This window comes from Anopheles maculipalpis, chromosome 3RL (genome assembly GCF_943734695.1).
Source record: "Anopheles maculipalpis chromosome 3RL, idAnoMacuDA_375_x, whole genome shotgun sequence".
Lineage (NCBI taxonomy): Eukaryota > Metazoa > Arthropoda > Insecta > Diptera > Culicidae > Anopheles > Anopheles maculipalpis.
In genome coordinates, this window is record NC_064872.1 from 58607701 (window position 1) to 58631148 (window position 23448).

At 41.0% G+C, this 23448-nt stretch overlaps 1 protein-coding gene across 1 annotated transcript; it reads left to right on the forward strand.

The window, feature by feature from the left end:
- The first annotated feature begins 15990 nt into the window (after nucleotides 1-15990).
- LOC126563341 (U-scoloptoxin(01)-Er1a) lies at nucleotides 15991-19231 on the forward strand. Its single transcript, XM_050219977.1, has 3 exons — nucleotides 15991-16071; nucleotides 18834-19028; nucleotides 19118-19231. Exons 1-3 carry the CDS (start codon nucleotides 15991-15993, stop codon nucleotides 19229-19231), a joined length of 390 nt encoding a protein of 129 aa, XP_050075934.1.
- The last annotated feature ends 4217 nt before the right edge of the window (nucleotides 19232-23448 follow it).

The window sequence follows — 23448 nt, forward strand, 5'->3', positions numbered from 1 at the left end:
TAGGAAAACCGCTATGCAAGTGCTGTACTGTGTTCGGCCTGCTTTGTGACAGTTGCGAAGAAGACGAGGAGGCGAATTAAGTTTGACAACCGAGGCTCGGTAGCTGTCAACGAGCTTTTTTATACTGTCCAAGGTGTATGAAGATTAAGATGGGATCGTTCAAAACAAATCGACGGGTTTACAACGAGAGAAAATAAAACGTATTTTTTACTGCGGAATTGACAAAAAGGTTAGTGTTGGAGCACATATATGATAGGAATGGATGTTTTAGCGATATTTTCACCTAACCAGACATGTGGAAATCAAATTTTGGTCATAGAAACACGCAAGAGTGATCTGAATCTACAATGAATAGTTGTTTAAAAAATCCTTGTTTCAAGAAAAGTCGGCTCCGAGCTTGCATGTTGAATCTCGATCCTGGTGTTCATTTTCTTCCTTAATTTAATTTTCACGCCTTTGAATATCCACTTCTGAGAGTAGAGAGGACGATCCTATTTCAAAGCAGCGAGGAGTTTCTGACCAATCTGTATCAGAAAACGCGCGCAAATCACTGCAGTCGGATCCGTCATACTCATCACCTATCTTCAACCTCTAGTCTTTAATAACGGTCTCATACCGTGCAATGAATGCTGTTATGTAAAAGTATTTACTTGATTTGTTTTGAAGTAGTTGAACAATAAAATATTTGTCATCGATAGAACACAACGAAAACACGACCGTTTAAATGGTGGTTGAACAATGAGAAACGCAGCACGAAGAAGGCTTCCTTCATTTCACGCTAGGTGGCGCTAACGATACAAAGGAGAAATTTCAAATTAATTTTCATAAATGTTCTGTTTAATTCAGAAACGGGTAATTAACAATTCCCAACGTTTTTTTGTTGTTCAAAGACACCATAAAACACATTATTGTGTTTGTGAATAAACGTCACAACATAACAGCTTAGCAATATATAAAAAAAATCTTGCAACCCTACGTTGGTAAGATACATACAATAGCTCCAATTTCCATACGTACCGATCTAATTACGATATGCATCCAATCGCCCTGGAAGTTCTGCGATCGTCAGAGATGCATCTAATGAAGTCACGAAAGTGCTGGTGCTAAAATGCTCATCATAACACTTAACCCTATTATCGGTGGTGGATAATCTTGGCGATTGGTGTTTCACCGTGCATTACACCCAACCGTTACACTATTCGTTAGGCCGATGTCAAGAAACCCCACATTAGCATAAATCCACCAGTGTACCCTACTGCGCCGTATCTGAGGGTCAGAATCGTTGGCCATCGTTGTTAGCCGACCCGCACCCGTAGAACAGCCGTAAATCATCCGCAGAGACGCCGCCGCCAGCCGTGAAATGACACTTCTACCATTGTGGCAAAGCTGCTGTGGTGGGTCGGGCAGTTGAATTGTTTTATGACGTGCATTGCGACGCGCTGATCGCGTTTCTTCGGAATTGGATTCTCACACAGCCCGGGGTTGGTGGGTGAGTGAGATAAATTCAATTATGATAGCAAACAGAGACACGAACACGATCAGAATGCACCGGCGCACGGGCAATGGTGAAGATTGCGGACCCGAGATATCGTGATGATTTGTTTAAATTGTAACTTCTCGAGTAAGCTTAATTTCGGTACCGGCTTGCGAAGCTTTTCCGAATTGCCCAATTCGCCTCGCGCGCCAGAGGCCTTGAGGTGGGTGGGAATTGGGAAGCACGAAGGCATTAAAAGTGCACTCGATTTCGTACGTTGCTGGGTGGTTTCCTTTTTTTGGTGGGTGTTTCGTTCTCTACATCGCTCGATGAGATATTATGATGTGTTAATCTTAATTTGCTCGTTTTGCTTGTCATGGTTGGATTTTTTTTTTTTTGTTTGGGATTCGGAACCATACCAACAGAAAAGATCGCTTATCGAGCTTTGGCCTTAATGTTCAAAAGTCAGCTTATGATCTGATGAACCATGAGATACAGAAAAATAAGTGAATAACCATGAGAGACACGGGCTAAATAAACACTAACCGTCAACTGAACTGTGTGCCATTGTTATGAGTCGACTTAACATTTGCTGACATCTGTCAAAACATCAGATAGGATAAAGAAAGAGTGTATTGCTTTAAATTGGCGGGTTGCGTGTTCTATCTGATTAATTGCATACTGTATTTGGATGCAATTTTAGTTAAGAACTCAAGGTTATTTGTTGCCATCTAGTAGACTTATTTCTGTTCATTAAGATTAATGTTAAAGAGGATGTTCACTTCTTCTCCTTTTTTTAGGCTTAATGACCTGCTGGGTCATGTCGACCACATAATGGTTTGCGAGGCTTACTGATAGTAGCTTATACATAGTCAGTCCTCATTAGGAGGAAATGGTGGGACGAGTAGGATTTAAACGTTGGTCCAGCCATGAGCACGCTGGCGATTAAATTTTTTTTTTCAGAGTTTTAAAGATAATCATAAGCGTATGAAAATCTCGTGAGATAATGTACCATGTGAGAAGAGGGTTTTTGCATGTTAGTATTGCTTGTCTTTTTAAAAGGTATAGAACAGACAGAAGAGCTTCTGAACATGAATATGAATGATTTGGATAGTTGAAGAAAAGATATAAAAATGACCTTGAATATAAACAAAACCAAACACATGGTATTGTGTAAAATAATGAGTTCTGAACAATTCATTTAAGTAACTTAACTCAAGAATTGCAACAAAAGGATAGAGTCTTCCAGATGAAACGTCTGAAGTCATTTTGGAGGACAAATGCACCAAATGTGGAATGGATAGTGCATCTACGGTAAAAGTCGATTAATCAGAGTGAATAATGTGTACGTATTTTCTTATACCAAGAAAATTGAGAAGCAGTCCTTGATTAAAAAATCAATTCGAATGAGTCGGGTGAGAGGATATGCAGAAATACATAAGAAAATCCATAGCACATTTTTAAATTTTTTTTTTTTTATTTCGTAATGACGGCCAGGCCGTTTTCCAATTCTATTTGCTATTTGCTATTGCCGTATTTGCTGTTCCATAGCAAATTGTAATATGAAAATAAATGGACGAGCGTGTCAGTAAGGAAACATGGAAGACTCGCAAAAACAAACACAATCAAAATCGCTGGAGAAAGTTATTGAAACATTCTTCTGCCCTTTGGAGAGTTGGGCCCCAACTTGGGCCTTGGGACTTGGGAGAGTTGGGCCCAGAGATCTTGTCGACCGTTATAAGAATAGAATTTCTGCAGATAATTTCCTTAATGCCTTGCCATGGTAGTTTTTCGTATTTTTTATATCTTAGGATAACGTTATCCTGCTTAAATGTATCTAGACACATGCTCATCATTCAATATGGCGTATACATGGCGCCATTTTTGTGCTACAGAAGTATTGCAAGTTGTTTTACTATTCACTGTTACATTTCTGACTCTAGCTATTGATCGATGGACATCATAGAGGCCATACCGTTGGAACTAGAACAAAAACGATATTTTTCTCTAAATCTACAACTTTGAATATCCGTCAACGCTGAACACATGATTTTGAGGTGCACGCGTTGAGGAGTTTTTGCAGAGAGCTTTTCCGATTATTTTTGGAAAGAATATCTCACGAAATTGGGGTGAACTTAACGAAATAGTAGACAGTATAAGGACTTGTTAAAAGAAGAAGTAGAGTATACAATGTTTTGGATCACATTAATGTTTTCGAACACCTCACTAACTTACTAGAGCGACATTCAGTGAGCGATCACAGCTCTATCGATCCCGAGCGTTACGATAAACAAGCGAATGTTTTTGTTAATACCGTCCCATGCATACGGATTTTCCTGTCCACGAATCAACAACAACACCAGCACTGTGTGAAGATGTGTCTGAGATGTTTTGCTTCATGGTTGTACGGATTTCATTTTTTATTTCACCTCCCCCCGTACAGCCAAGAGTGTTTGCTTCGCCATACTTTGAAGCATGTTCGAGCCAGCACTTATTGGTAAGGTTATTGTAGCAAATCGCTTGTGATTGTTGTTGTTTCCATTGCCCAACGCCCTCGGTTGCTTTGCTGGTGGAGAGTCGGGACGGATTGGATCTGCCGGTCTGGGAAAAGCTTTGCTTTGCGACCCATCTTCACATCGCGGCGCCTGTCGAACCCCGCAGGCGTGGAAACGAACCTCGAATTGCATCAGCACAGCAGAGGTCTCAGTTTATTGGTGGTGGACAGTTTCAAATCGAGCTGATCGGATTGTGTCTGTGTAAAAGAAGGGGGTTTTTTTACAGCTTGTTGAAGTAATTTTTATTGCGTAGTGTAATTTACAGCTCCACTTGGAATTAAGTTTGAATTTTTCACCGACATACACACACACACACACACACGATCAAATTAATTGTTTTCTTCATTGTGAGCATGATTTTATAGTCGGGTTTAAAAGCGTCCCACAATAAAGGATGATGAGAATAGATTTTATTTCACTGATTGCATACATTCAGGGTGTTGGCGTACTAACCACCTGAAACCATAACCTAACATTAGCTAAACGCAAACACAGAACCACAACAAGTGCATATGTTAATTGTAGCCAGTGAATCATTAAGTTTGCCATCCGGTCTGACGATGGTTTCATTAGCATCTGCATCAAATCATCAACAGTTCCTTAATCCCCGCTAAAGCTAACCAAAAAAAAACGAACCGCACGTTGGTATGAAACGGGAAGCAATCATGTTGCCGGTCCGATACGCACCACCGTTTGTCGATTCGACCCGTCGATGGGAGCAGAATTATGCTGGCGGTGGCAGCGTGCAAATATTGTAATGGCGCTGGAACGCATTAGCTACGCAAACGCGCAAGCTCTTATGATGGGAGGCCCGTAGCTGGTTGGTTCCGTGGTTGACTTCTTTGTCACTTATGTGAATTACCTGTAGGCCTAGGACGGTAGGTTTGGCACATTGCGTAGGCGCGTCATTGTTATCAAGCGTGCGTAGCGCAGTGGGCAATGCAGTCGGGTGCATGTGTAGAGCGCCTGGGCGGTGATTCGCGCCGTTTGTTGATTTATTAATTGGTGTGAAATTGTGAATGGGCTACCGTTGCTGGCTGACATGTCCGGTTTGGTGAATGACCTTATCACGTTGCGTTTCGGTGGGGAAGGTGGGTGGTCTGTCAATAGACAAGAACGAATGCTTCAAGATGGTGTACGAAAGCGTTGAAAAATCATTCGCTCAAGTACAATCTTTTGGTGCATGTACATTACAAGAGTAAATGGCGGAATGAATCAATTTCTTCCTTAAATAGAAAACGAAATTGAGATTTTTTATTTCATTAGCAATGTAGAAAATTGGGTTGCTTCCTTTGCATTAGACTACCAACTTATTTGAATAATCAATTGTTTTATATAAAATAAAGCTTCAGATGTTCTTTTTCGAACTTTTAATTTTGGTTGCTTGTTTTCCTTTACCTTTCCTCTTAATTTTCCTTAAATATTTATTTTGATTTACTATAATAATGTTTACTTTCATGCAAATTTTGGCCCCTTTTTTATTTTTTTATGTTTATTTTATTGTAAACATCGCTTTTGTTATCACGTTATTATGTTGATTTTGTCTTAATTATTTATTTGTTTTCTGTTCATGAAGAACGGCCTGGTCATATTTTTATCTATTGATTTATCAAGACACAATGTTGTTTTTGCAGTTTTTATTTGTGTTTGTTTTGTTAATTTTAAATAACTTTTGCTCAATTTCAGGTTCCATAACAACTATTCTTTTTGGTTTACTCGACATCTACCATGTTTCATCTATTAAATATTTTCAGTTTATTTTTACATTCATTCAGCAAGATTTTTGTAGTGATATTGATGTGTAGTGATAGGTTGCTGTAGATTAATTTTTTTTACTAAATTTTCATTTTTTACCTTATTTATGTATTATGTTTCTTTTAATTAGTTTTGTAAAATTTTCTACAATTTGAAAATATTTTAAATATTTTTATAATTCATTTTTTTAATTTTATTTGAGTGTAACAGGTTTTTACATTATGTATTTTTTTAAAGAAAAATAAAAGAAGAAGAAGAAGATTTTTTTTAAATAAACGGTTTCTTATCAATTTCTTAAATTTTAATCAAGTTTTCCAAAGTTTGTTTGTCATCTATTTTTTCCCTTTTTTGAACCGATTTTACTTATTAATATTACATTTCCATTTTTTTTTGTGTGGGTAAAAATGGCTACATTTTTATTTTTCTTACCATTTTGCACAATATCTCATTTAACTTAATCTCTGTTGTAAACAACACATCTTAATGCGTTTATGTTCATCTGACCCAAACTACAGCTGTACTTTTTTTATTGCCTATTTAGCATTTAAATCACCATCAACTGAAAGGCACATTCTTACCAGGGCGACGAAACTCATCCTATCTGATTGTTGTCTGGCCCTCGTGATTGTTGTCAGCCATCTCGCGGACCATCCTCGGGTGGTAAGTACTAAACACTGGTGCTTTATTGCAAACACTCTCTGCTCTGCCAGAGCTACTGGAAAGAATTTTGATCGAGATGCGTTTCACCGGTTCAAGAATCGCAAACAATAGCATCAACCACCACACCGTCAGCTACCGTTGGCAACAAGTTTAGCTGATGCGACCGTTGCGACCACCGAAATCGTTGCCAATTTGCCATTTTGTTTAATTGTTTCGGTGCGTGAAATCCGGTCCAAGTTTTGGTGGTACGAAAGGATGCCGTTTCAATATGGCTTATGGTTTTAACGACAAGGGTGATGAAAGGGTAACCTCCTTTCTAAGCGATAACTGTGCCCAATAGTTAGAAGAATATAAAATTAAGCACCAAAGACATCGAAAAAAAAAGCTTCCACCGATCGATGTTACGAACGGTTTGCTGCTGTCGATTGGGTAATAATAACTCGGTACCGCGTTGATGGCTTTAACAATGTTAAATGAATAAAAACAAATGCGAACCACTTAACATGGGCCGCCGATGTGGATGGGATGGGTGTGATTGAAATAAACGACCATTCCGGCCTTCGTAACATGGTCGAATTCATTCATGCTCATCTTTGCTCAGTTGGACTCTGCTCTGGGCTTGAAGCGAGTGGTAGAAGAAAAACTCCATATAATTTAACCACCTCTTAGTGTCTTTAGATTGTTTCGACGCAAAACGGGGTTTGTTATGTGTCATGTAAAGTTAAATACCATAATTCAAATTACAAGAAGCTTTTGATGGATATTGTTATTTAACTGTGTATTGTTCAACATGTGTGTATAATAGTTGATTACTGAAATAAGGAAAAGTACAATGCAAAGACTTCTTACTCTTCAAATGTCTCTCAAACCGTAAAACTCGTGGGAAAGTTAGTTTTTTGGAGTTTAATTCTAACTCAATGATTCGTTAATTTCAGAACAAATCAAAGCGATGGAAGTTACTCTTTTCCATAACATGAGTATTGAAAGTATCAGCTTTTAAAACGGATATACGGATGGTCTATTTGTTTTGTCTCTGCTGTCCACCTATGCTTTGTAACCTACCACCGAACAGCCATTCCAACCCCTTTTTCCATCTACCTGAACTATGAAGTTATTAAAATTACTATTTATTTGCAGATAATCTTTGGAATCATAAAATAAATATAATAATTGGAGTGCCTACCCTACCCCTGTAGCCTACCCGGTGGCGTAGGCTACAGCGGCGCCGGTTTTCAAAAGCCAGGACCGGAGTTCAAATCCCATCCGGATCGTCACCCCGTAGCGAGGGGGCGGACTATCCAACTACTTGGTAACGGAAATTCTAGGCGGATCCTGACCTAAGAGGTCGTTAAGCCAACAAGAAGAAAAAAAGAAGAAGAAATATAATAATAAATATAAGCCGACGAAGATGGCAACGAATCGGTACCACTGCAACGAGTAAGCCCAGGAATAGAAAGAGTAGAGGATGAGGCGGTAGGATTTTTGATAGGATATAAAAGAGAAGCACTGTCATGGCCGAACTTGTATTCGAGTAAACAGTATTGAATGTGTTGTTTTATAATATATGTATATAGATATACAGATTCTACTACCAGAACACTGAAACCAAGCGTATTCGAGAAAGCAATAGACGATCCCAAGATGCCATGGTCCCTAGTTTGTCGATTATTGAAACGTCATCGGTCATCAGGACAATAAATCGACCAAAACCCTAGATCGCTCCGGGTTCAGATGGCATTTTACCATCCATACTGAAACGCTGCGCCACCGCTGTTGCCCTCGTATTAGCTGCAATTTTTCGGGAATCTTTGAGATTGGGTGTTGAACCAGCCTTCTGGAAAACCTCTTGGCTATTTCCGGTACACAAGAAAGGTGACAAATCAAACGCGTCTAACAATTGTCAGTACGCGTCTATTGAGTTTGTCAGTATCTGCCACAGGACCGTCGATGCAGGCCTTCAAATCGATGCGATTTATACGCATCAAGGCAGCTTTTGACAATGTTCCGCATTCGTTGCTGCTCGCCAAGCTTCTTGGTCTTCCGGGACAAATGCTGAACTGGATGCGGTCCTACCTCAGCGACCGTTCGTATGGTCTGAAGATGGGGGACAAAACCTCTCGACGTATCAACGGGTCTTCAGGTGTGCCACAAGGAACCAACCTTGGTCCGCTTCTCTTCGTGATATTCTGCTTTACGCGGATAACGCTAAATTGTACCTTCCGATACGCAACCAGGAGGATCAGCTCCAGATCCAGATCCAGAATGCTCTCAGTGCGTTCCAGTCGTGGTGCTGTACGAATGGCTTGGAGATATGCGTCGATAAGTGTGTTGTGGTTACGTTTGGCAAAAAGCGTAATCCCTTAATCTGCACGTATACCATTAAAAACACTGCCTTTGTCAGTAAAAGCTGCGTCAGAGATCTAGAAGTGCTCCTTGACGATAAATTGAGCTTCCATGAACAGCTAAAGCACATCGTCGCTATGGGCAATCAGCTAGTTGGCATTTTGAAGAAGCTTGCGCGCGATCTTACCGACAAGATTGCCGTTGAGATGCTGTACTGCTCCTTAGTTCGAACTGTGGTGTAATACGCATGCGTGGTGTGGTGGCCCATATCGGCATGCTCGTTGGCTCGCCTAGAATCCATCCAGCGTAAATTTACGCGGTTTGAGCTGCGTTGCTGGAGTGTCCAGCGCGTTACTTGGCCTGGAGCCCCTGAAACAGCGGAATTGTTACCTGCAGAGACTTTTGTCGCAGGACTACTTAACAATTGTATCGAATTGTCGGCGCTGCTCTCTGCAATCAACATTTACGCCCAGGCTAGATCGCTCCATGCTAGAACACTTCTTGACGTAGGGGAACACCCTACTCGTTTTGGCGCCTCTGATCCGTTTCTCGTCATGTGCCGCGAATTCAACGCCTTGTGTGATCGTTTTGAACCAGTCCTGTCGCCCTCTGCGTTCCTTATTTGTATACGTACAGTGCGGACCATTACTTGTTGAATGTAAAAATGTAAATGTTAACTGTAAATGTAATACGTAAAAAAAAACATTCGCTTCAATGGGCCACAAATGATCCGTTGAATTCAACAAAATAATATAACAAAACACTTGATATGATATGTAACACTTCCAAGTCCTACATATCAGTGAAACGTTCGAGCCCACCAGGGATAATTATTCGTATGCCACTCGTATTGCTAGTAGAAATTAAAAAAAAGGTCGTACCCTTGCATATCCTCCTAAACTGCGTTGGTGTTTGACCTGTCAATAAATTTAGTTTTGAGGTATTCTGGAATTGAGTGCCATTTATCTATAACTTCAGAGTGATTCTTAATAAAATACTGAATTTTAATGAACACGTGGTCTAGCGCAATAAATAAGGGTTCCACTAAGTCTTAAAGCATAAAGCTGTCATGCTTTTTTTGTTACATTCTTCTTCTTGGCTTAACGACCTCTAAGGTCAAGCCGGCCATCGAAATAGCTTTCTAGACTGCCGATACCACGTAGTTGGTTAGTCAGTCCTCACTACGGGGGGACGGTCCGGATGACCACTTTCAATGCTTTTCAAGCAAGACGGAACAAACTGCAAAAGCTTCGGAACGGTAGACCAGCAGGGCTATACACCATGTTGAGAAGGTGAACCTGTAACGTTTTTACACTGTTGACGCTTTATTACTTACTTACTTATCAGGCGCTAAAATCGCCTTGCGGTCTTGGCCTGCCGCAGCAGAGCCCGGAACCGCTCACGGTCCCACGCTGTCGTCCGCCAATCCGTTATCCCGGCCCTGATGGCGGATGATTCTACGCCATCCTCGCACCTCAATCTGGGCCTACCACGCCTCCTCTGTCCCTGTGGATGACCTAAAAGGAATTTCTGAGCTGGGTCTTCCGTCAGCCATCAGCTGAACTGGGTCAGCCCATCGGAGCCTGGCGAGCCTTCCACACATACGGGGCCAACAATCCTTCTGAGCATCTTCCTCTCGAACGCGGCTAAGAGGGCTTCGTCTGTTTTGGACAGGGTCCATGTCTCAGAGGCGTATGTGAGTACTGGGACGATTTAAAGGTACGATACATTCCCAGCTTCGACCGTCACGACAGGTTTTATGACTCTTTATTACTTCTCTTTAAAGACGCAGATAACGACATCGTAACACTGATTGAGGTTATTTTGTCTGTCCACCGCAGAATAATCCCCATGTGTTTCTCATCACAAGGATATCCTGTAAAACAAGTGTCGCAGCTTCCGCATTGTCACAAGTTCATCCTACCAAAGGCTGCGTGCTTGTAGATGTGCCCTAGCTCCAACAGTATCAAAAACCTGTTAGACGAAAGGTCGTTCTAAGTAATTGATATCAAGAAGACTAAATGTTATTGTTAAGTGAACGATCAGACAACGAATTTCTATGTTTAAACTGAGGAACTATTTCGAATTATTAGTCACCTCAATATTTAAATACTACTTAATCAAACATCTCTCAAAAGCTCATGTTTAAATTTCTTAAGCCGACCGTTGAAGATAAAATAAAAAAGCACACACCCTTTGCCACAAGCTTCCCATCCCCGGATGCACTGTGTGGTGCAATAGCGCAATGAGAACAGATCTTCCCTTCGCGTTTATAGAGCGATCGAAGCCGAACCGTTTCGTAAACGCACGTGGAAAACAAAGCATTCGCAACATACCGCAATGCCACACGTCTCAACAAAGGCGACGAATCTTCCTTCCATTGTTTGTGGCCAGTTCGGGATTCATTCGTCCACTGCATTCGCCGACCGATGCACTTTCGGGTGGCGGTTTTCACTCTGTGCCACCGACTAAAAAACGCCGTCTTACCTTTGCGTAACCGGATGACGATGACTTGCGGACGTACGTTGGGGTTAAGAAGGCAGCTTCTACTGCTATTACTGCTGCTTCTACCAGCCGGTCAAAACTTATGTGTGAACAATTGGAGTCTGCATTGAAGTGCAGAAATGCGTATCCGTCCGTCCGTTCATACCCGGGTGTCGCTTGCTGGGCGCCAACTTGTTGAGCAATCGATCGGATCGATCGTGTTTGTCGACACCGCGACATAAATTTGGCATTTTGTACCAGAAACCGACAGCACTTATCAGGTCACAGTGGGTTTACGCTGGCTACCGTTTCGTCGGTTCGATGACTCAATCGACACCTAAACCTGGGACAGCCGGGCGAAAGGTTAGGTTAGGGCCCATTGCCCATGTCGAGCGCCGTAACTCCCGAGCTCTCGAGCACGTGAGATGACATTTTCTCACCCATTCGTCCACCGGGCAGCCAGTGCGTTTGTGGGTCATAAACGGTTTCAATCTTTACGCGAGGTCGAGGTACGGTTTTACTTGCCATAATTTCCTAAGGCGTATCATTACCTGTGGCCATTTTTGCTTTGCTGTCCGGGAGAGGAGGAGTTTGATGATATTAAGTCTTAGATCTTAGGGTGACCATCGCGTTCCTGCATGCGTCCCATTGGTAGGGAAAAATATCTCACAGCTAAAACGATAGTATGACCGACGCTATAAATCGAACAGTAAATACCCGTGATGCGATGCAATGGGAGGGAAATTATGAGGCCATAGATTTATGACTGAAGCGCTTAATGTTGCCATTGACTTTGCAAGATTTGCTGGAAGAGGCAACATCGCAGGAGGGGATGTGTAGTCAATGGCATGTGAACCGCATCGGTACGTCGTTCGTGTGTATGGTGTATGGATTGATGCCGAAGGAATATGCTACGATGCGTATTTACCTGCAGAGGAAAACGTGTTGAGAAGGAAGCTTGGTGACCTTCGCATCACTTCTTCAGGTACTGCCACGTACCTTCATGTGTGTTAGTTAAGCACACTTGTCCAACTGATGTTAGCAAGTAGTAACCGACTAGGTGGTAGTAATACGGAACCAGAAAAAATAAGGAAGATTATTTGAATCTGCATATGGACCAAAAAACAGCTTATTTGGTTAATAATGTGCGAAAAGTTTCTATAAATAGCAACATAATATAAGCTCCATAAGCAGCATAAGTGGCCCGATGGTGTGGACGACATCCGGTTCAAATCCCATCCGGACCGTTCCCCCGTAGTGAGGACTGACTTTCGTATTACGTGGTATCGGCAAGTCTAGTAAGTCATTCGATGGCCGGCGTGACCTTAAGATCGTTAAGCCAAGAAGAAGAAGAAGAATATGAGCACCAGAAATATACAATTTTCATCAAAAGTCATCTCACATTTGACTGCGTGTATTGAGGACATCAAACCGATTACTACTACGTTCCAAAATGTTGATAAGTATCCATTAGTTTCTACAACTTGGGAGCATTAGGAGGGTAGAAGTCATTTTCGATAAGGTATTGTTCTGATATCGCCACTTAGACGTTGGTAATGGAATACTAAGAGAAATCTGTGAAAGTAATCTCACCCCAATGACGCCCTCTCATCTGAAATAACACTCATAACACGAAGAACATTGCTCTTCATTTTTGAGTGTCCTCAGACGTCAGACAGATTCGGCCATAACATGTACAACACCCTATCCATAACTAAATCATTAAAAGTGAGCTCTAATCAGTTTTTAGTTCGTCCTAATCAATAACATTAATCGAAAGTAGAAATTCAAACCTTATAAGCTATCCAACTAAGAAATAGATTTGCCAGGCGCCGATGGGTTGATCATGTAATGAAAATAGCACCAGAAGACTCACCCCATACATTATTTTAAGGTTATCCTTGCAAACGGAAATAGTGTGGTAAGAAAAGTTTGAGATGGAGCGATGCTGTTGCTATGTCCACCAGAAAGCCCGGGATATTGGATTGGCAATCGATCGCAAGCCGTATAGATCTTTTCTGTACCAAGTGTATGCAACATTGGTGCATCGGGACGAGTCCAAGGATGTTAAAAACTGGCACACAAACTTGTTTAGCAGTAAGCGTCCTTATTTTTGACAACATCCTCCTCTTATTTTCCTTGGGTTACTCAGATGTGCATCTAAGAAACATGACCAAATCACCAATCATCCATTTCCATTATAGGGCTTCATCTCCGCCAGGTACGACTACACTTAATCTAGCTAACGAGCTTGCTGTACTCCTTTACGTCGCGTGATATATGGGCTAATCAGTTCCTTCCTAATTTGGCGGCCTCCGTCAGTAGAGTCCAAGATTCACCTTCATAATCAGGATTCTGCATAGTCTGAACTAAGCACCACCGGATATCGTTGCTTAGTTTGTTATCCGAAATTACGACCGTACCGAGGTAGAATACCTCTGCCAACTCAAGATAATTACTGTCAAGGGATACTCGGTTTCCCACTCGGACTCTGACACGGTCAGAGCTTTCTACATTAAACAGGTTCTACGCCTTCTTCACATTGATCCTCAAACCAATCCTCGGGTCGTACGCCTCACACATGTCCGTCTGATGATTAGACGTCTCACATATTTTTGATGGCGACAGGAATCGTTTCCTAACAAGATTCCAACGAAATCAAATATCGTCTCACCGTGCATCACCCTTTGGGCAGGTCATACAATCCAGCTACGGGTGAACGAAATGTTAAAGAAGATATCAATATAATGTCAGGTTTAGATCATCATAACAGACATGATGTCAATAAAGGAGACATTCTCTCTCTTATCAACCCAATCCAAATTGTTTATCTTAAACCCCTCAATTAGTGTAACTATCTCAAGGTTACGATTTTGTTCATTTGCGTCTGCATGGTTCATTATTTGCCTAGCAAAAACATGGCCGATTGTTTCTTTCCTATAATCAAATCTAGAGCCAAACCGGCCGGTTTCCAGGTCTCAAAACAATTCCACCATACTGTTGCGATAACACTGCTGGCGAACGTGGATCAATTCTTTCATTTCGTGCCGTGCCGTATAATGATTGCAATTAGAGTACACAAACAGCAGCCACAAGTTTTCGCAATGTAGTCTCCACAGCGCAGACGCAGGCAGTTCACATCGCGACTTCTCATAACATTGAACTCGACAAAAAATGCTCCCAATACCTTGCTCCGGAAATCAATTAGAAGCCGCTGAGCAAGATTTGGAAAACTTGGTCTTATCTGCGTTTACGGATTGGAGCGATAGGAAATGAAAAATGGCATATAACACACGCGCCCGCGCACGCTCTGCAAGACATTGGATGAAAAATTGTTCACACACGGCATCACCTTCTCCACTCCACTTGACACGCTGGGTGGATAATTATCTAATTGAGTTTCCAGCGGCCAATTCCATGTGCATGTGTGTCTTGCTGCTTACCCCGCACGGGTGTGAGACTTCCAATTTTCAGTTTTCTTCACACCGTTTGCTCCCACCGTTTTTGCAGATGTTAATCAGAAGCATTGCCTGTCCGGAGTGTCCGCTACTTTGGAAGGGTTCGTAGCTTGGTAGAACATTTTGTGCACGTCTCTTAAGATTTGCTTTTTTTTCTTCCTGCGTTTGCTCTTACACGTGGTGGGTTGAACGTGAAAAGCTACCGCCAGAGTTCACAAGTGTGCAATGTGGGAGGGTAGTGATTTTCCGGCGGACAATTGACGCTTTGAGTGGGAGTTTGTTGGCTCAATTTAGGGTGGGAGCACGTCGGCGTTGATGTATAAAGCGATGCTGCACAGGGTGGACGTTTTCATTTGGTTCATTTATCTCGGCGTAAGCGCGTGTAGCGTGATCGTGTTTTGGTGTGAGATGTGAAGATCGTTCGTTGGAAAAGCAGGACTGTACGGGCGTGTGGATTATAGAACGTTTTTGTGTGTGTGTCATACGAGATTTCTCTATGTGCCGTGTTTAAAGAAAACGATCGAGAAGGACTTCGAAAATAGAAAGGACCTTAAAACGAAGTTGTTTGAAAAATATTGTGCAGCAAGCAATATTTAAATCATTGCATTTAAATTGAAGACCTTTCACATCGGAAAACCATTAGTAAAGTGTTGGCAAAAAACTCAATGATCCTCTTTTCTAGCTGCTTCGTTCGTTTGAGCTGCGAAAATACACGGAAACATAAACGTGCATAAATAAAAAAAACGGTGCTTTTGTGTTCATTAGGCGAACGGTACTGCTTGTTGTGCGGTGTAATCTTAATTACTAAACAGCTACCACATCCGTAAACGAACTCATCAACTTTTTGCCTCACGAACCGGCGAGGACTACCAAATGTGCAATTTGAACTCGTAGAAAAGATTGTTGCATAAATTGTGAGGGGGGAAAAAAAAGAGCGCCTTCCAAAAGATCGATTCGCAAAACCGGGCGGAACGATCGTGTGGAGGAGTGAAAAAAAAAACGAAAACATCTTCAAGTCGCTCTTCCCAAAGTGGAAAAACGAAACGCAACAAAAGGGAAAGAAGGCTTCCGAAGCGCACACACACACATATTGCCGCCCATATTAATCAAAACAAATAAGAAGCGTCTATTGTTTGGGAGAGGTTTTTGTGGATTGGATTGGCATCGCTTCGGCCGGAATTAGCTTCCTGCTTTTGGGAAAAAGGCTTCGAAAGAGCTGAGCGTACGGGTAAGCGACGAACCGAACTCGCACAGACAGAGGATGGCAAGCGTCATGTGGAAGTACACGGCTTTGTTGGTGGCGTTCGCTGTGTTTCTGTACAACAGTCATGAAACGTACGGTGTAAGTATAGAAATCAAGTATATCTTTAGTTTGATTGATTTTTGAGAAGAGAAATGGGAGGATCGATTATGAAAGCAAAGAATAGTTATGAAGCAAGTCAATAACGAAAAAAAATGTAACGGATGGTAGTGTTCATTTGGGGATAAAGCTTCTTAGGTATCGAATTTGAAAATTTATTCAAATAATGATACTTTCATTTGCAAAGTTTGTCGTTTAACTGGGAAGTAGAATTTCTTAAGCAAATTTTAATTCTTTTTCTTCGGCTTGACTTAACGACCTGCCAGATCACGCCAGCCATTGAATGGCTTACTAGACTTGCTGATATCAAGTAGTTGGAATGTTGGTAAGATAGTCACTACGGGGGAACGGTCCGGATGGGATTTGAAATCTAGTCCCAGAGTGTAAAGATCGGTACCGGTGTGGCCTGTACCACTGTTCCTAATTTAATTCTATTTTTTATTTTATTATTGCCTTACGAAATTGGTACAAAATCAGCTCAAGAAGAGTACCGAGCCGTAATACTTAAACTAAAAAATAGCTTAAATAGTAACATCAAAAATGTTTTCTTTTATTAATTTATTTATATTTTTGTTAGATTTGGTTACTTACCTTCGCCATACCAACTAACTAAAATTTGTAAATTGCTGAAAGAGTAAGATAAAACTATTTTTTATTAAAACTAGCATCAATACCCTAAAAAAACTTTTGGAAACATTATGGCAAGATACATAATCTATGTTTATTTTATATTAGCTAGTACACTTTTTATTCAACTAATTTTCATTGTTTTACAAATTTAAAAAAATTAATTAAAAACGCCAAATTTAAAAATAAAATCAATCCACCTTTGGAATTAACACTCCAAATTTTAACAAAAGAATTAAAAGTAAAAATTCTGGAAAAGTACTTTTTTCATCATTTAACTAACTCTATTTTTTATAAAGTTTTTTCCACAAACAGCATGGGAAAAAATAAAAACGACCTACCTTATAGCTGTGTCCAAAATACAAAGAATCAATTTTATTTTATTTTTAAAACTATTTTTTAAATAATTATGGAAAAAAATGGTAAAATTGATTCAATCAAGAAATTTATTATAGTCCTCTGTTTGCCATTCTCTGCGAAATAAAACTAACAAAATTAATGCAGAAGATTTTGGAAAACTTTAAACTAATACAAATACTGAAAATAGTAGCATCAAAAACAAATATAAGAGTGGCCTTATTGTATTGTCCATTACAGTTTATCACTTAGGATATTGAATATAAAGTAAGCTTCTTTTATGCAGCTTTTGGCAATCTGTGTTTATTTATCATTGTTCCATCAACTGAGCCGCCGCAATCGTGCTTATCTAAATGCATTTAATTATTCACTTACTTCATTAACCAACTGTTAGACAGCCGCAAAAACTTTTCGCGAACACAGCTGCCAAAAAACGTGAATTTACTAGCCCAAAAGAAGCATGAAACCATGATGTTGGCTCCCCCTCGAAACAAAGCCCTCGCTGTAAATTAACATAACAATTTGGAGGCGGATTAGAATTTTGTAGCACAACCCAGCTGGACATACAAACAGTATCAGTGATGTTAATGATGCTATAAAGAAACAATTTAAACACTATGACGATGACCTCGTCCCGGGACAATGGTGGCAGGTATCTTGAGGTCTGGCGATCATCAGACCGAACCGGCTCGACATTAATTATTTTCACACCATCTGATCATATCTGATCTGATGATATGTCACACAGATTGCGGGTACAATAAACATTGCAGTTGCCGAGCCAGTTGTTTGAGTGACGTGAAATGAAGTTTTCCTACTGTTGGAAAGCACATAAAACATAACCTTTGGCTTGCGGTGGTGTCCTTTACATTTGTAACTGGCCACGGGTTAGCTAAGTTTTTCCACCGCTAATGATCGTGAAGGGTGAGAATCTTCAACGTTTGCTGATTGATAGACGGCATTCGAAATGTCTCAAGTTCAGACTCACTTTCGCACAGTCGTACACACACACACGGTTTGATAGCATGTGTTAAACCCACCCTAACGGAATGAGCTCTTCACGAGAATGACCTCGTGATCGTGCACTACTGACGGCTGAGGGAACAAGCTCACGTAAAGGGATGAGCAGTTGCTGGTATGATCACGATTTGAAGCCATTTCTGGATGACATAAGCTTTGCAGGGGACGATCTTTGAAGATGATCTAGCAACACAGCAAAACGGGACAGATCGTTTGTCTTGATCGTGCACTAATTTGTTTGCCCCATAAAGACAATGTTTCGTCGTTTTGATCCAGCGCGGTTGGGTTGGGATTGTGTTGATGTTTCGAAAACATCTTTCTTAAATCTCACCAAAGTCTTTCGTTTCGGTCGGGAAGCGATCGATCGGTTCGGTTATGGGGGTGCGATGGGAAAACATCGATAATCGAACGAAAAACGAACCGACCGGACGGGTGATGGAGGTGATGCTGAGAGCAAACCGTATAATTGGTGGTTGATTGTAATTCGATTGGTTGCGATGATGAAAACTTTACTCTCACGTTGAATTGAATAATTGATCGACCAGAGGAGCTCCAACCAAACAAAAAAAAAAAGGCGAAAGATCTACCGGACCCATATGATGCGATGGGTGAAGGTGGCGTAACGTTTGGCACATTTCATAATTGCACTTTTTGCTATTTAAATCTCTTGATTCGTGAATTTATGTTTTAATGCTGTTTGTTTTTTCTCTTCTTCTTTTTTTTCTTTCTCCCTTTTCCAGCAAATCTTCGGTTATGAGCCGAACGTTGACTATCCGGCATACGATAAGATCCCATCCGGGCTAACGTTCCGGTGTGCAGACCGACAGCCCGGTTACTATGCGGACGTAGAGACACGCTGCCAGGTGTGGCACTGGTGCTTACCGACCGGCTACATGTTTTCCTTCCTCTGCCCGAACGGAACCGTCTTCAACCAAGTATCGATCAGTTTCGAAAAATCGCTCTCTTTCTCTCTCTGCCTCAGTATCATTCTAAACTTTACATTCTACTTCTACTTCTCACTCAGGCATACCGTGTTTGTGACTGGTGGACAAACGTCAACTGTCCACTGTCGGAAGAAATGTACAGCATCAACGACGATCTGTATCGGGACGTGGAAGGAAATCTGATCGTTGGCTAGCCTTATATAACCATAGTAGAGTAAGCATTCAACTGCCCGGTACCGATCCTATAAGGGCACAGTGCGGTTGTGATAAAGCCGTCCAAAAACAATGTGCGTCCCACTGATGCATGCGTGAGATTCCTGTTTTATGTTTCGTTTTATTTTTGTAAATATAATTTATACACTGTGAACAGAATGAATAAATGATTCTGGAAATGAAATGTGGTGCTTTTTTTTTAATTTCATCATTTTTTCAGAAAGGGTTGCCTTAAGTAAGTATTCGTTGTGTTAGTGTAAGTATGGACTTCTGGAGGATTTAAACTATTTTGAAGTAATGTGGCCTGAACTATTTCGGAATGATATTTTTGCTGCATGTTTTTGCATGTTCTACATGCGAAATAATTCAATTAAAAGTCTTTTTAATTAAGTTTACTCGTGCAATAATTAATCAGCATCCAGATTAGATACTGTTTGTCTCGTCTCGGTAAGATCGCGGCTTGAGCACTGTTTTATGATCTGGTCCCTCGCGGCCAAGATCCACATTGATCGCCTCGAACGGGTGCAGAGGTCCTTTACTAGGTTTGCCACCAGGAAAACCCTAGTGGAGCAAACCTTCACACTACCTTTTTATAAACTCTGATGTCGGATACTTGGATTAGTTTCCTACGAATCGCGACGTTCCAATGCCTCTTTTATCGCATCCATCCAGCTAGATTGTACAGTCTCTGTTCTCCTCAATCCTTTTTTATGACCCCTCCCGAAACCTTCATACGTGTCTCCCTCTTCTAGTCCCGTCGAGGCGCACAGAAGTTCGGCGCAAGGACCCGTTCGGCGCAAGGGACTAAGCTAGGACTGCGTGCGATGCAAGTCTTACCTTTTTGACTTACACCTTTCCTTAATATCCATTCGTTACCGCCTATCCTTACCCTCATATAAGTAGTCATTGTGGTTTTTGTTCGTTAGGCTAGGTTAGTTTAAGTTAGGTTAGGGAATTCTTAACTTACATTAGTTTTTAAGCAAATGTTGTTAAGCCATGAGGCAAACAAATGAACGGAATTGAAATTGAAATTGACGCTACATTTTCGGAGTGAAATAGGAAAATAGAAAATAAGAAATAGGAAAATATAACATATTTCAGGCTATGAAGATTAATTACTACTTCGCCTTATTGTCTCCTCTTCAAAATGATTGTGTAAGGGTTCCTCCAATATTGATTTTCCCGTACAAAAATATAATAGCTGTTAAGGTCAGTTGGTCTCTACCCAACCGTCAAAAATATTTCTAGCCTCTAATTCTGAGTGATTGACATATGGACAGGATAAATTTTTTTTTAAATTGCGGTGCTATTTTTTTCAATGCAATGTAATCGGTTTTGGCGGATAACTCCGAGATCAAATCTTCATAATGAAAAAGTAGTTAAGTGTTGAATTTTCATTTTTTCTTAAGTTTCTACGACTTTTAAAGAGTAGTTCAATTTTTTTTGTTTGAAACAAATCGGACTGACTCGGACTCGGATCGGACTCTTTAGCCGGGAATATTATTGCTCATAATTGAGAAGTTACAACTTAGACTACAGATGGTTATTAAGTGGCAATTAATAAGTGCCTCATTTAGGTGACTGGATAAAAATTAGAAAAAAATATTCTCTTGAAAGTGAACGCAATTTACATAACTATTAAATAATAACTGACTAATAACGTTTGTGTAGGTGTTTTTGCATATTTTCAACAAATTTATTTATTATTTATTTATAATTAATAATGACGGTCCAGTGCCGTATTGTCAACACCGCTTGTGTTGAGTAAATTTTATAATCATCTTGATAAGGCATTTCCTCCTTATTCTTTGCCTTATCCCGGGCATACTCGGTTAATATTTTCAACAAATGTGTAAAACAAAAAGTATTCAATATTTAACAAAAAAAAACAGAAAAATATTTCTTGCTAGCCATTTTACTCCAACTGTCATTATAGCTTTAAACTTATGTCATGCACTGTAGTTTACGCACCAAAGTCGAGGGGTAGGAACCTCTGTATCGCGTTCCACGACTGCCCTACGCCTCACCATTTTGACAGCAATAATAAATGTCAACAGTAAAAAAAGTTTGGAAAATCGCATCGCATCGCAGCAGAGAGTAATTAGAAATTTGCTAGTTTTTTAGGTTGTAATTTTTGTTACCACTCTTATCCGTACGCGTGTGAATGTGATCTAGATTGTACACAAGCGAAAGGTTGGTTGTAACGTGCAGCAAATGCGTCTTAATCAATGCGCGCCCATCACGGACCATTTTTGTGTGGAAGTTTTGGACGTTCCAGTTTTTTTTCTTCGCTCTCCTGGTGTGTGTACATGGTGTGAATGAAGAAAGCGCAGTTATTTGTGTTTTTTTTATTCTCTCGTTCGCTGATTGGCAATTTGCGCTAGTGAATGTTGCGAATAGTGTAAAGTTGTGGTACATGGTATAAGAAATGGGTTCTGTAAAGCATCAAGAAATAGCATCGTTGTTCAAATAGTGCTGCAGCTTGTTGTCAAGATTGATTGCGTTACGCTTCCCAAACGCATTAGAAAAGAGAACGAGTACGAACAGTGCGAGAGCGAAGAAGAAAGAGAGCGTACAGGCAAGCAGGAGTACATATGTAGTGGTGTGCACGGAGCGCAATGTTTATATCGTGATCTCGCTCCGGCCGACATGCGAACCGACGAAAGCGAGCAAGAGACAGGCAGCAAAGAACGCGTAAAGCGTGTGGTTGTGTGTGAGCCAAATAAGAGCCTGTAGAGAGATTTAGAAATTATTAGGACACAAGTTGAACGTGCCACACTGCTGTGGTGTTCCTAGCCGAGGTGAGAGTGTGTAAAAATTGGTGGTCAAATTAAATTGACGTTAAAAGCGAACCAATCCCCACCGCAGATCGAACGTGGCAGCAGTGTGCAGGTGCCGTAGTGGTGCGAATGAATCGGGTGGAAAGTGCGCTAGTGTGTTCGTTACACACGTTTGCTCCAATACACAGCGCCATTAGTGCCACCCGTTTCGCGATAAGCTCTGATAAGTGTTGTGTGCGAAGGAGGCAAACAAACCCGAACTGGTAATAAGCGCGTGAATACCGACCGATGCATTTACCTGTTTCGGCTGTCTTTCGTAGCTAGGCGGAAAAGCGTTTTCCGTACAAGGACAATAGAGAGAAGTGCTTATCGGAAGAGGAAATGAAAAGTATGTGTGTGTGTGTAGGGGGGAGTCGGGGGAAGAAATTTTCTTGTTTACAATTTATGACATTAGTTGGAAAAGCGAGAATCCGAAGCGATTTGTGGAGAAGAGAGCAAAGCGAGAGAAAGTGAGTGAGAGCGCATGTGTGTGCGTGTGAAAGAGATCGCACGAGTAGCGATTGCGCGGGTGCTTTCCTTTTGCTTTCGCTGGTGGAAATGCGAGAAAGAGAGTGAGTGAGAGTACACAAAATCTTGCCGCGTTGCATTGTGAGAGGAACACATGTTGAAAGAGAAAGAGAGAGAGAAAGACAGTGAGCGCAATCACAACACTACCAAAAAATATTTTTGTCTATAAACAGACAGCAGCATCCTCGAGTTTTTTAGCGGTGTGCACCATACAGTTTCGTTTCCAAATTTTCTTTTTGGCTTATTTTTTTCATTTGCTTTCTTTCCTTCTCCACAGGGAGCATTTTCTTCAAAGGGTGGTGGTGGTAGTGGAGAAGAATTTTCCGAAACAAGTGAAAGTCGTGCATCACTTTTCCGACCCCTTTGCCGGAAGCTGTTGATTCGTCTCGGACGCGTCGGAATCGTTTCCGGCGGGCAGGTTGTTGCTTATCGCGCAGCCCGGTGTGGTTGAGTGCGTGCTAATCAAAATGTAAAGGACGAATACCGCAACAGGAACCGCAGTAAAGGCGTATAATCGTAACCAGGAATTACGATCTTCAAGTATCGATTTGTGTTGTGTGCAAGCTGCTAGACGTGCAGGAAACCGCCAAAACGGATATTGGTTACCTATTTTAGTTTAGATTATTCTAGTCTAAGTTTGGCAGATCACTAAAACATCACGTGGAAAACAGACAGGAAAATGTAGTCTTGCTAAGCGCGAAAGTAAACTACGAAACGTGTTGATGGCAGTATCTCCTAGCAAGAAGGGGTGAATTTGAATTTCCACTCATGAAGTGTAACAACCCTGCACGCTGTTGCGCTAAATACACACACGCGAATTGCAATATTTGAGTTGGGAAGTGAAAATTCAG

Coding starts and splice junctions, on each gene's coding strand:
- LOC126563341 (XM_050219977.1), top strand. CDS start 15,991: ATGGCAAGCGTCATGTGGAAGTACACGGCTTTGTTGGTGGCGTTCGCT. Junction 16,072..18,833: donor ACAGTCATGAAACGTACGGT/GTAAGTATAGAA, acceptor TCCCTTTTCCAG/CAAATCTTCGGTTATGAGCC. Junction 19,029..19,117: donor ACGGAACCGTCTTCAACCAA/GTATCGATCAGT, acceptor CTTCTCACTCAG/GCATACCGTGTTTGTGACTG.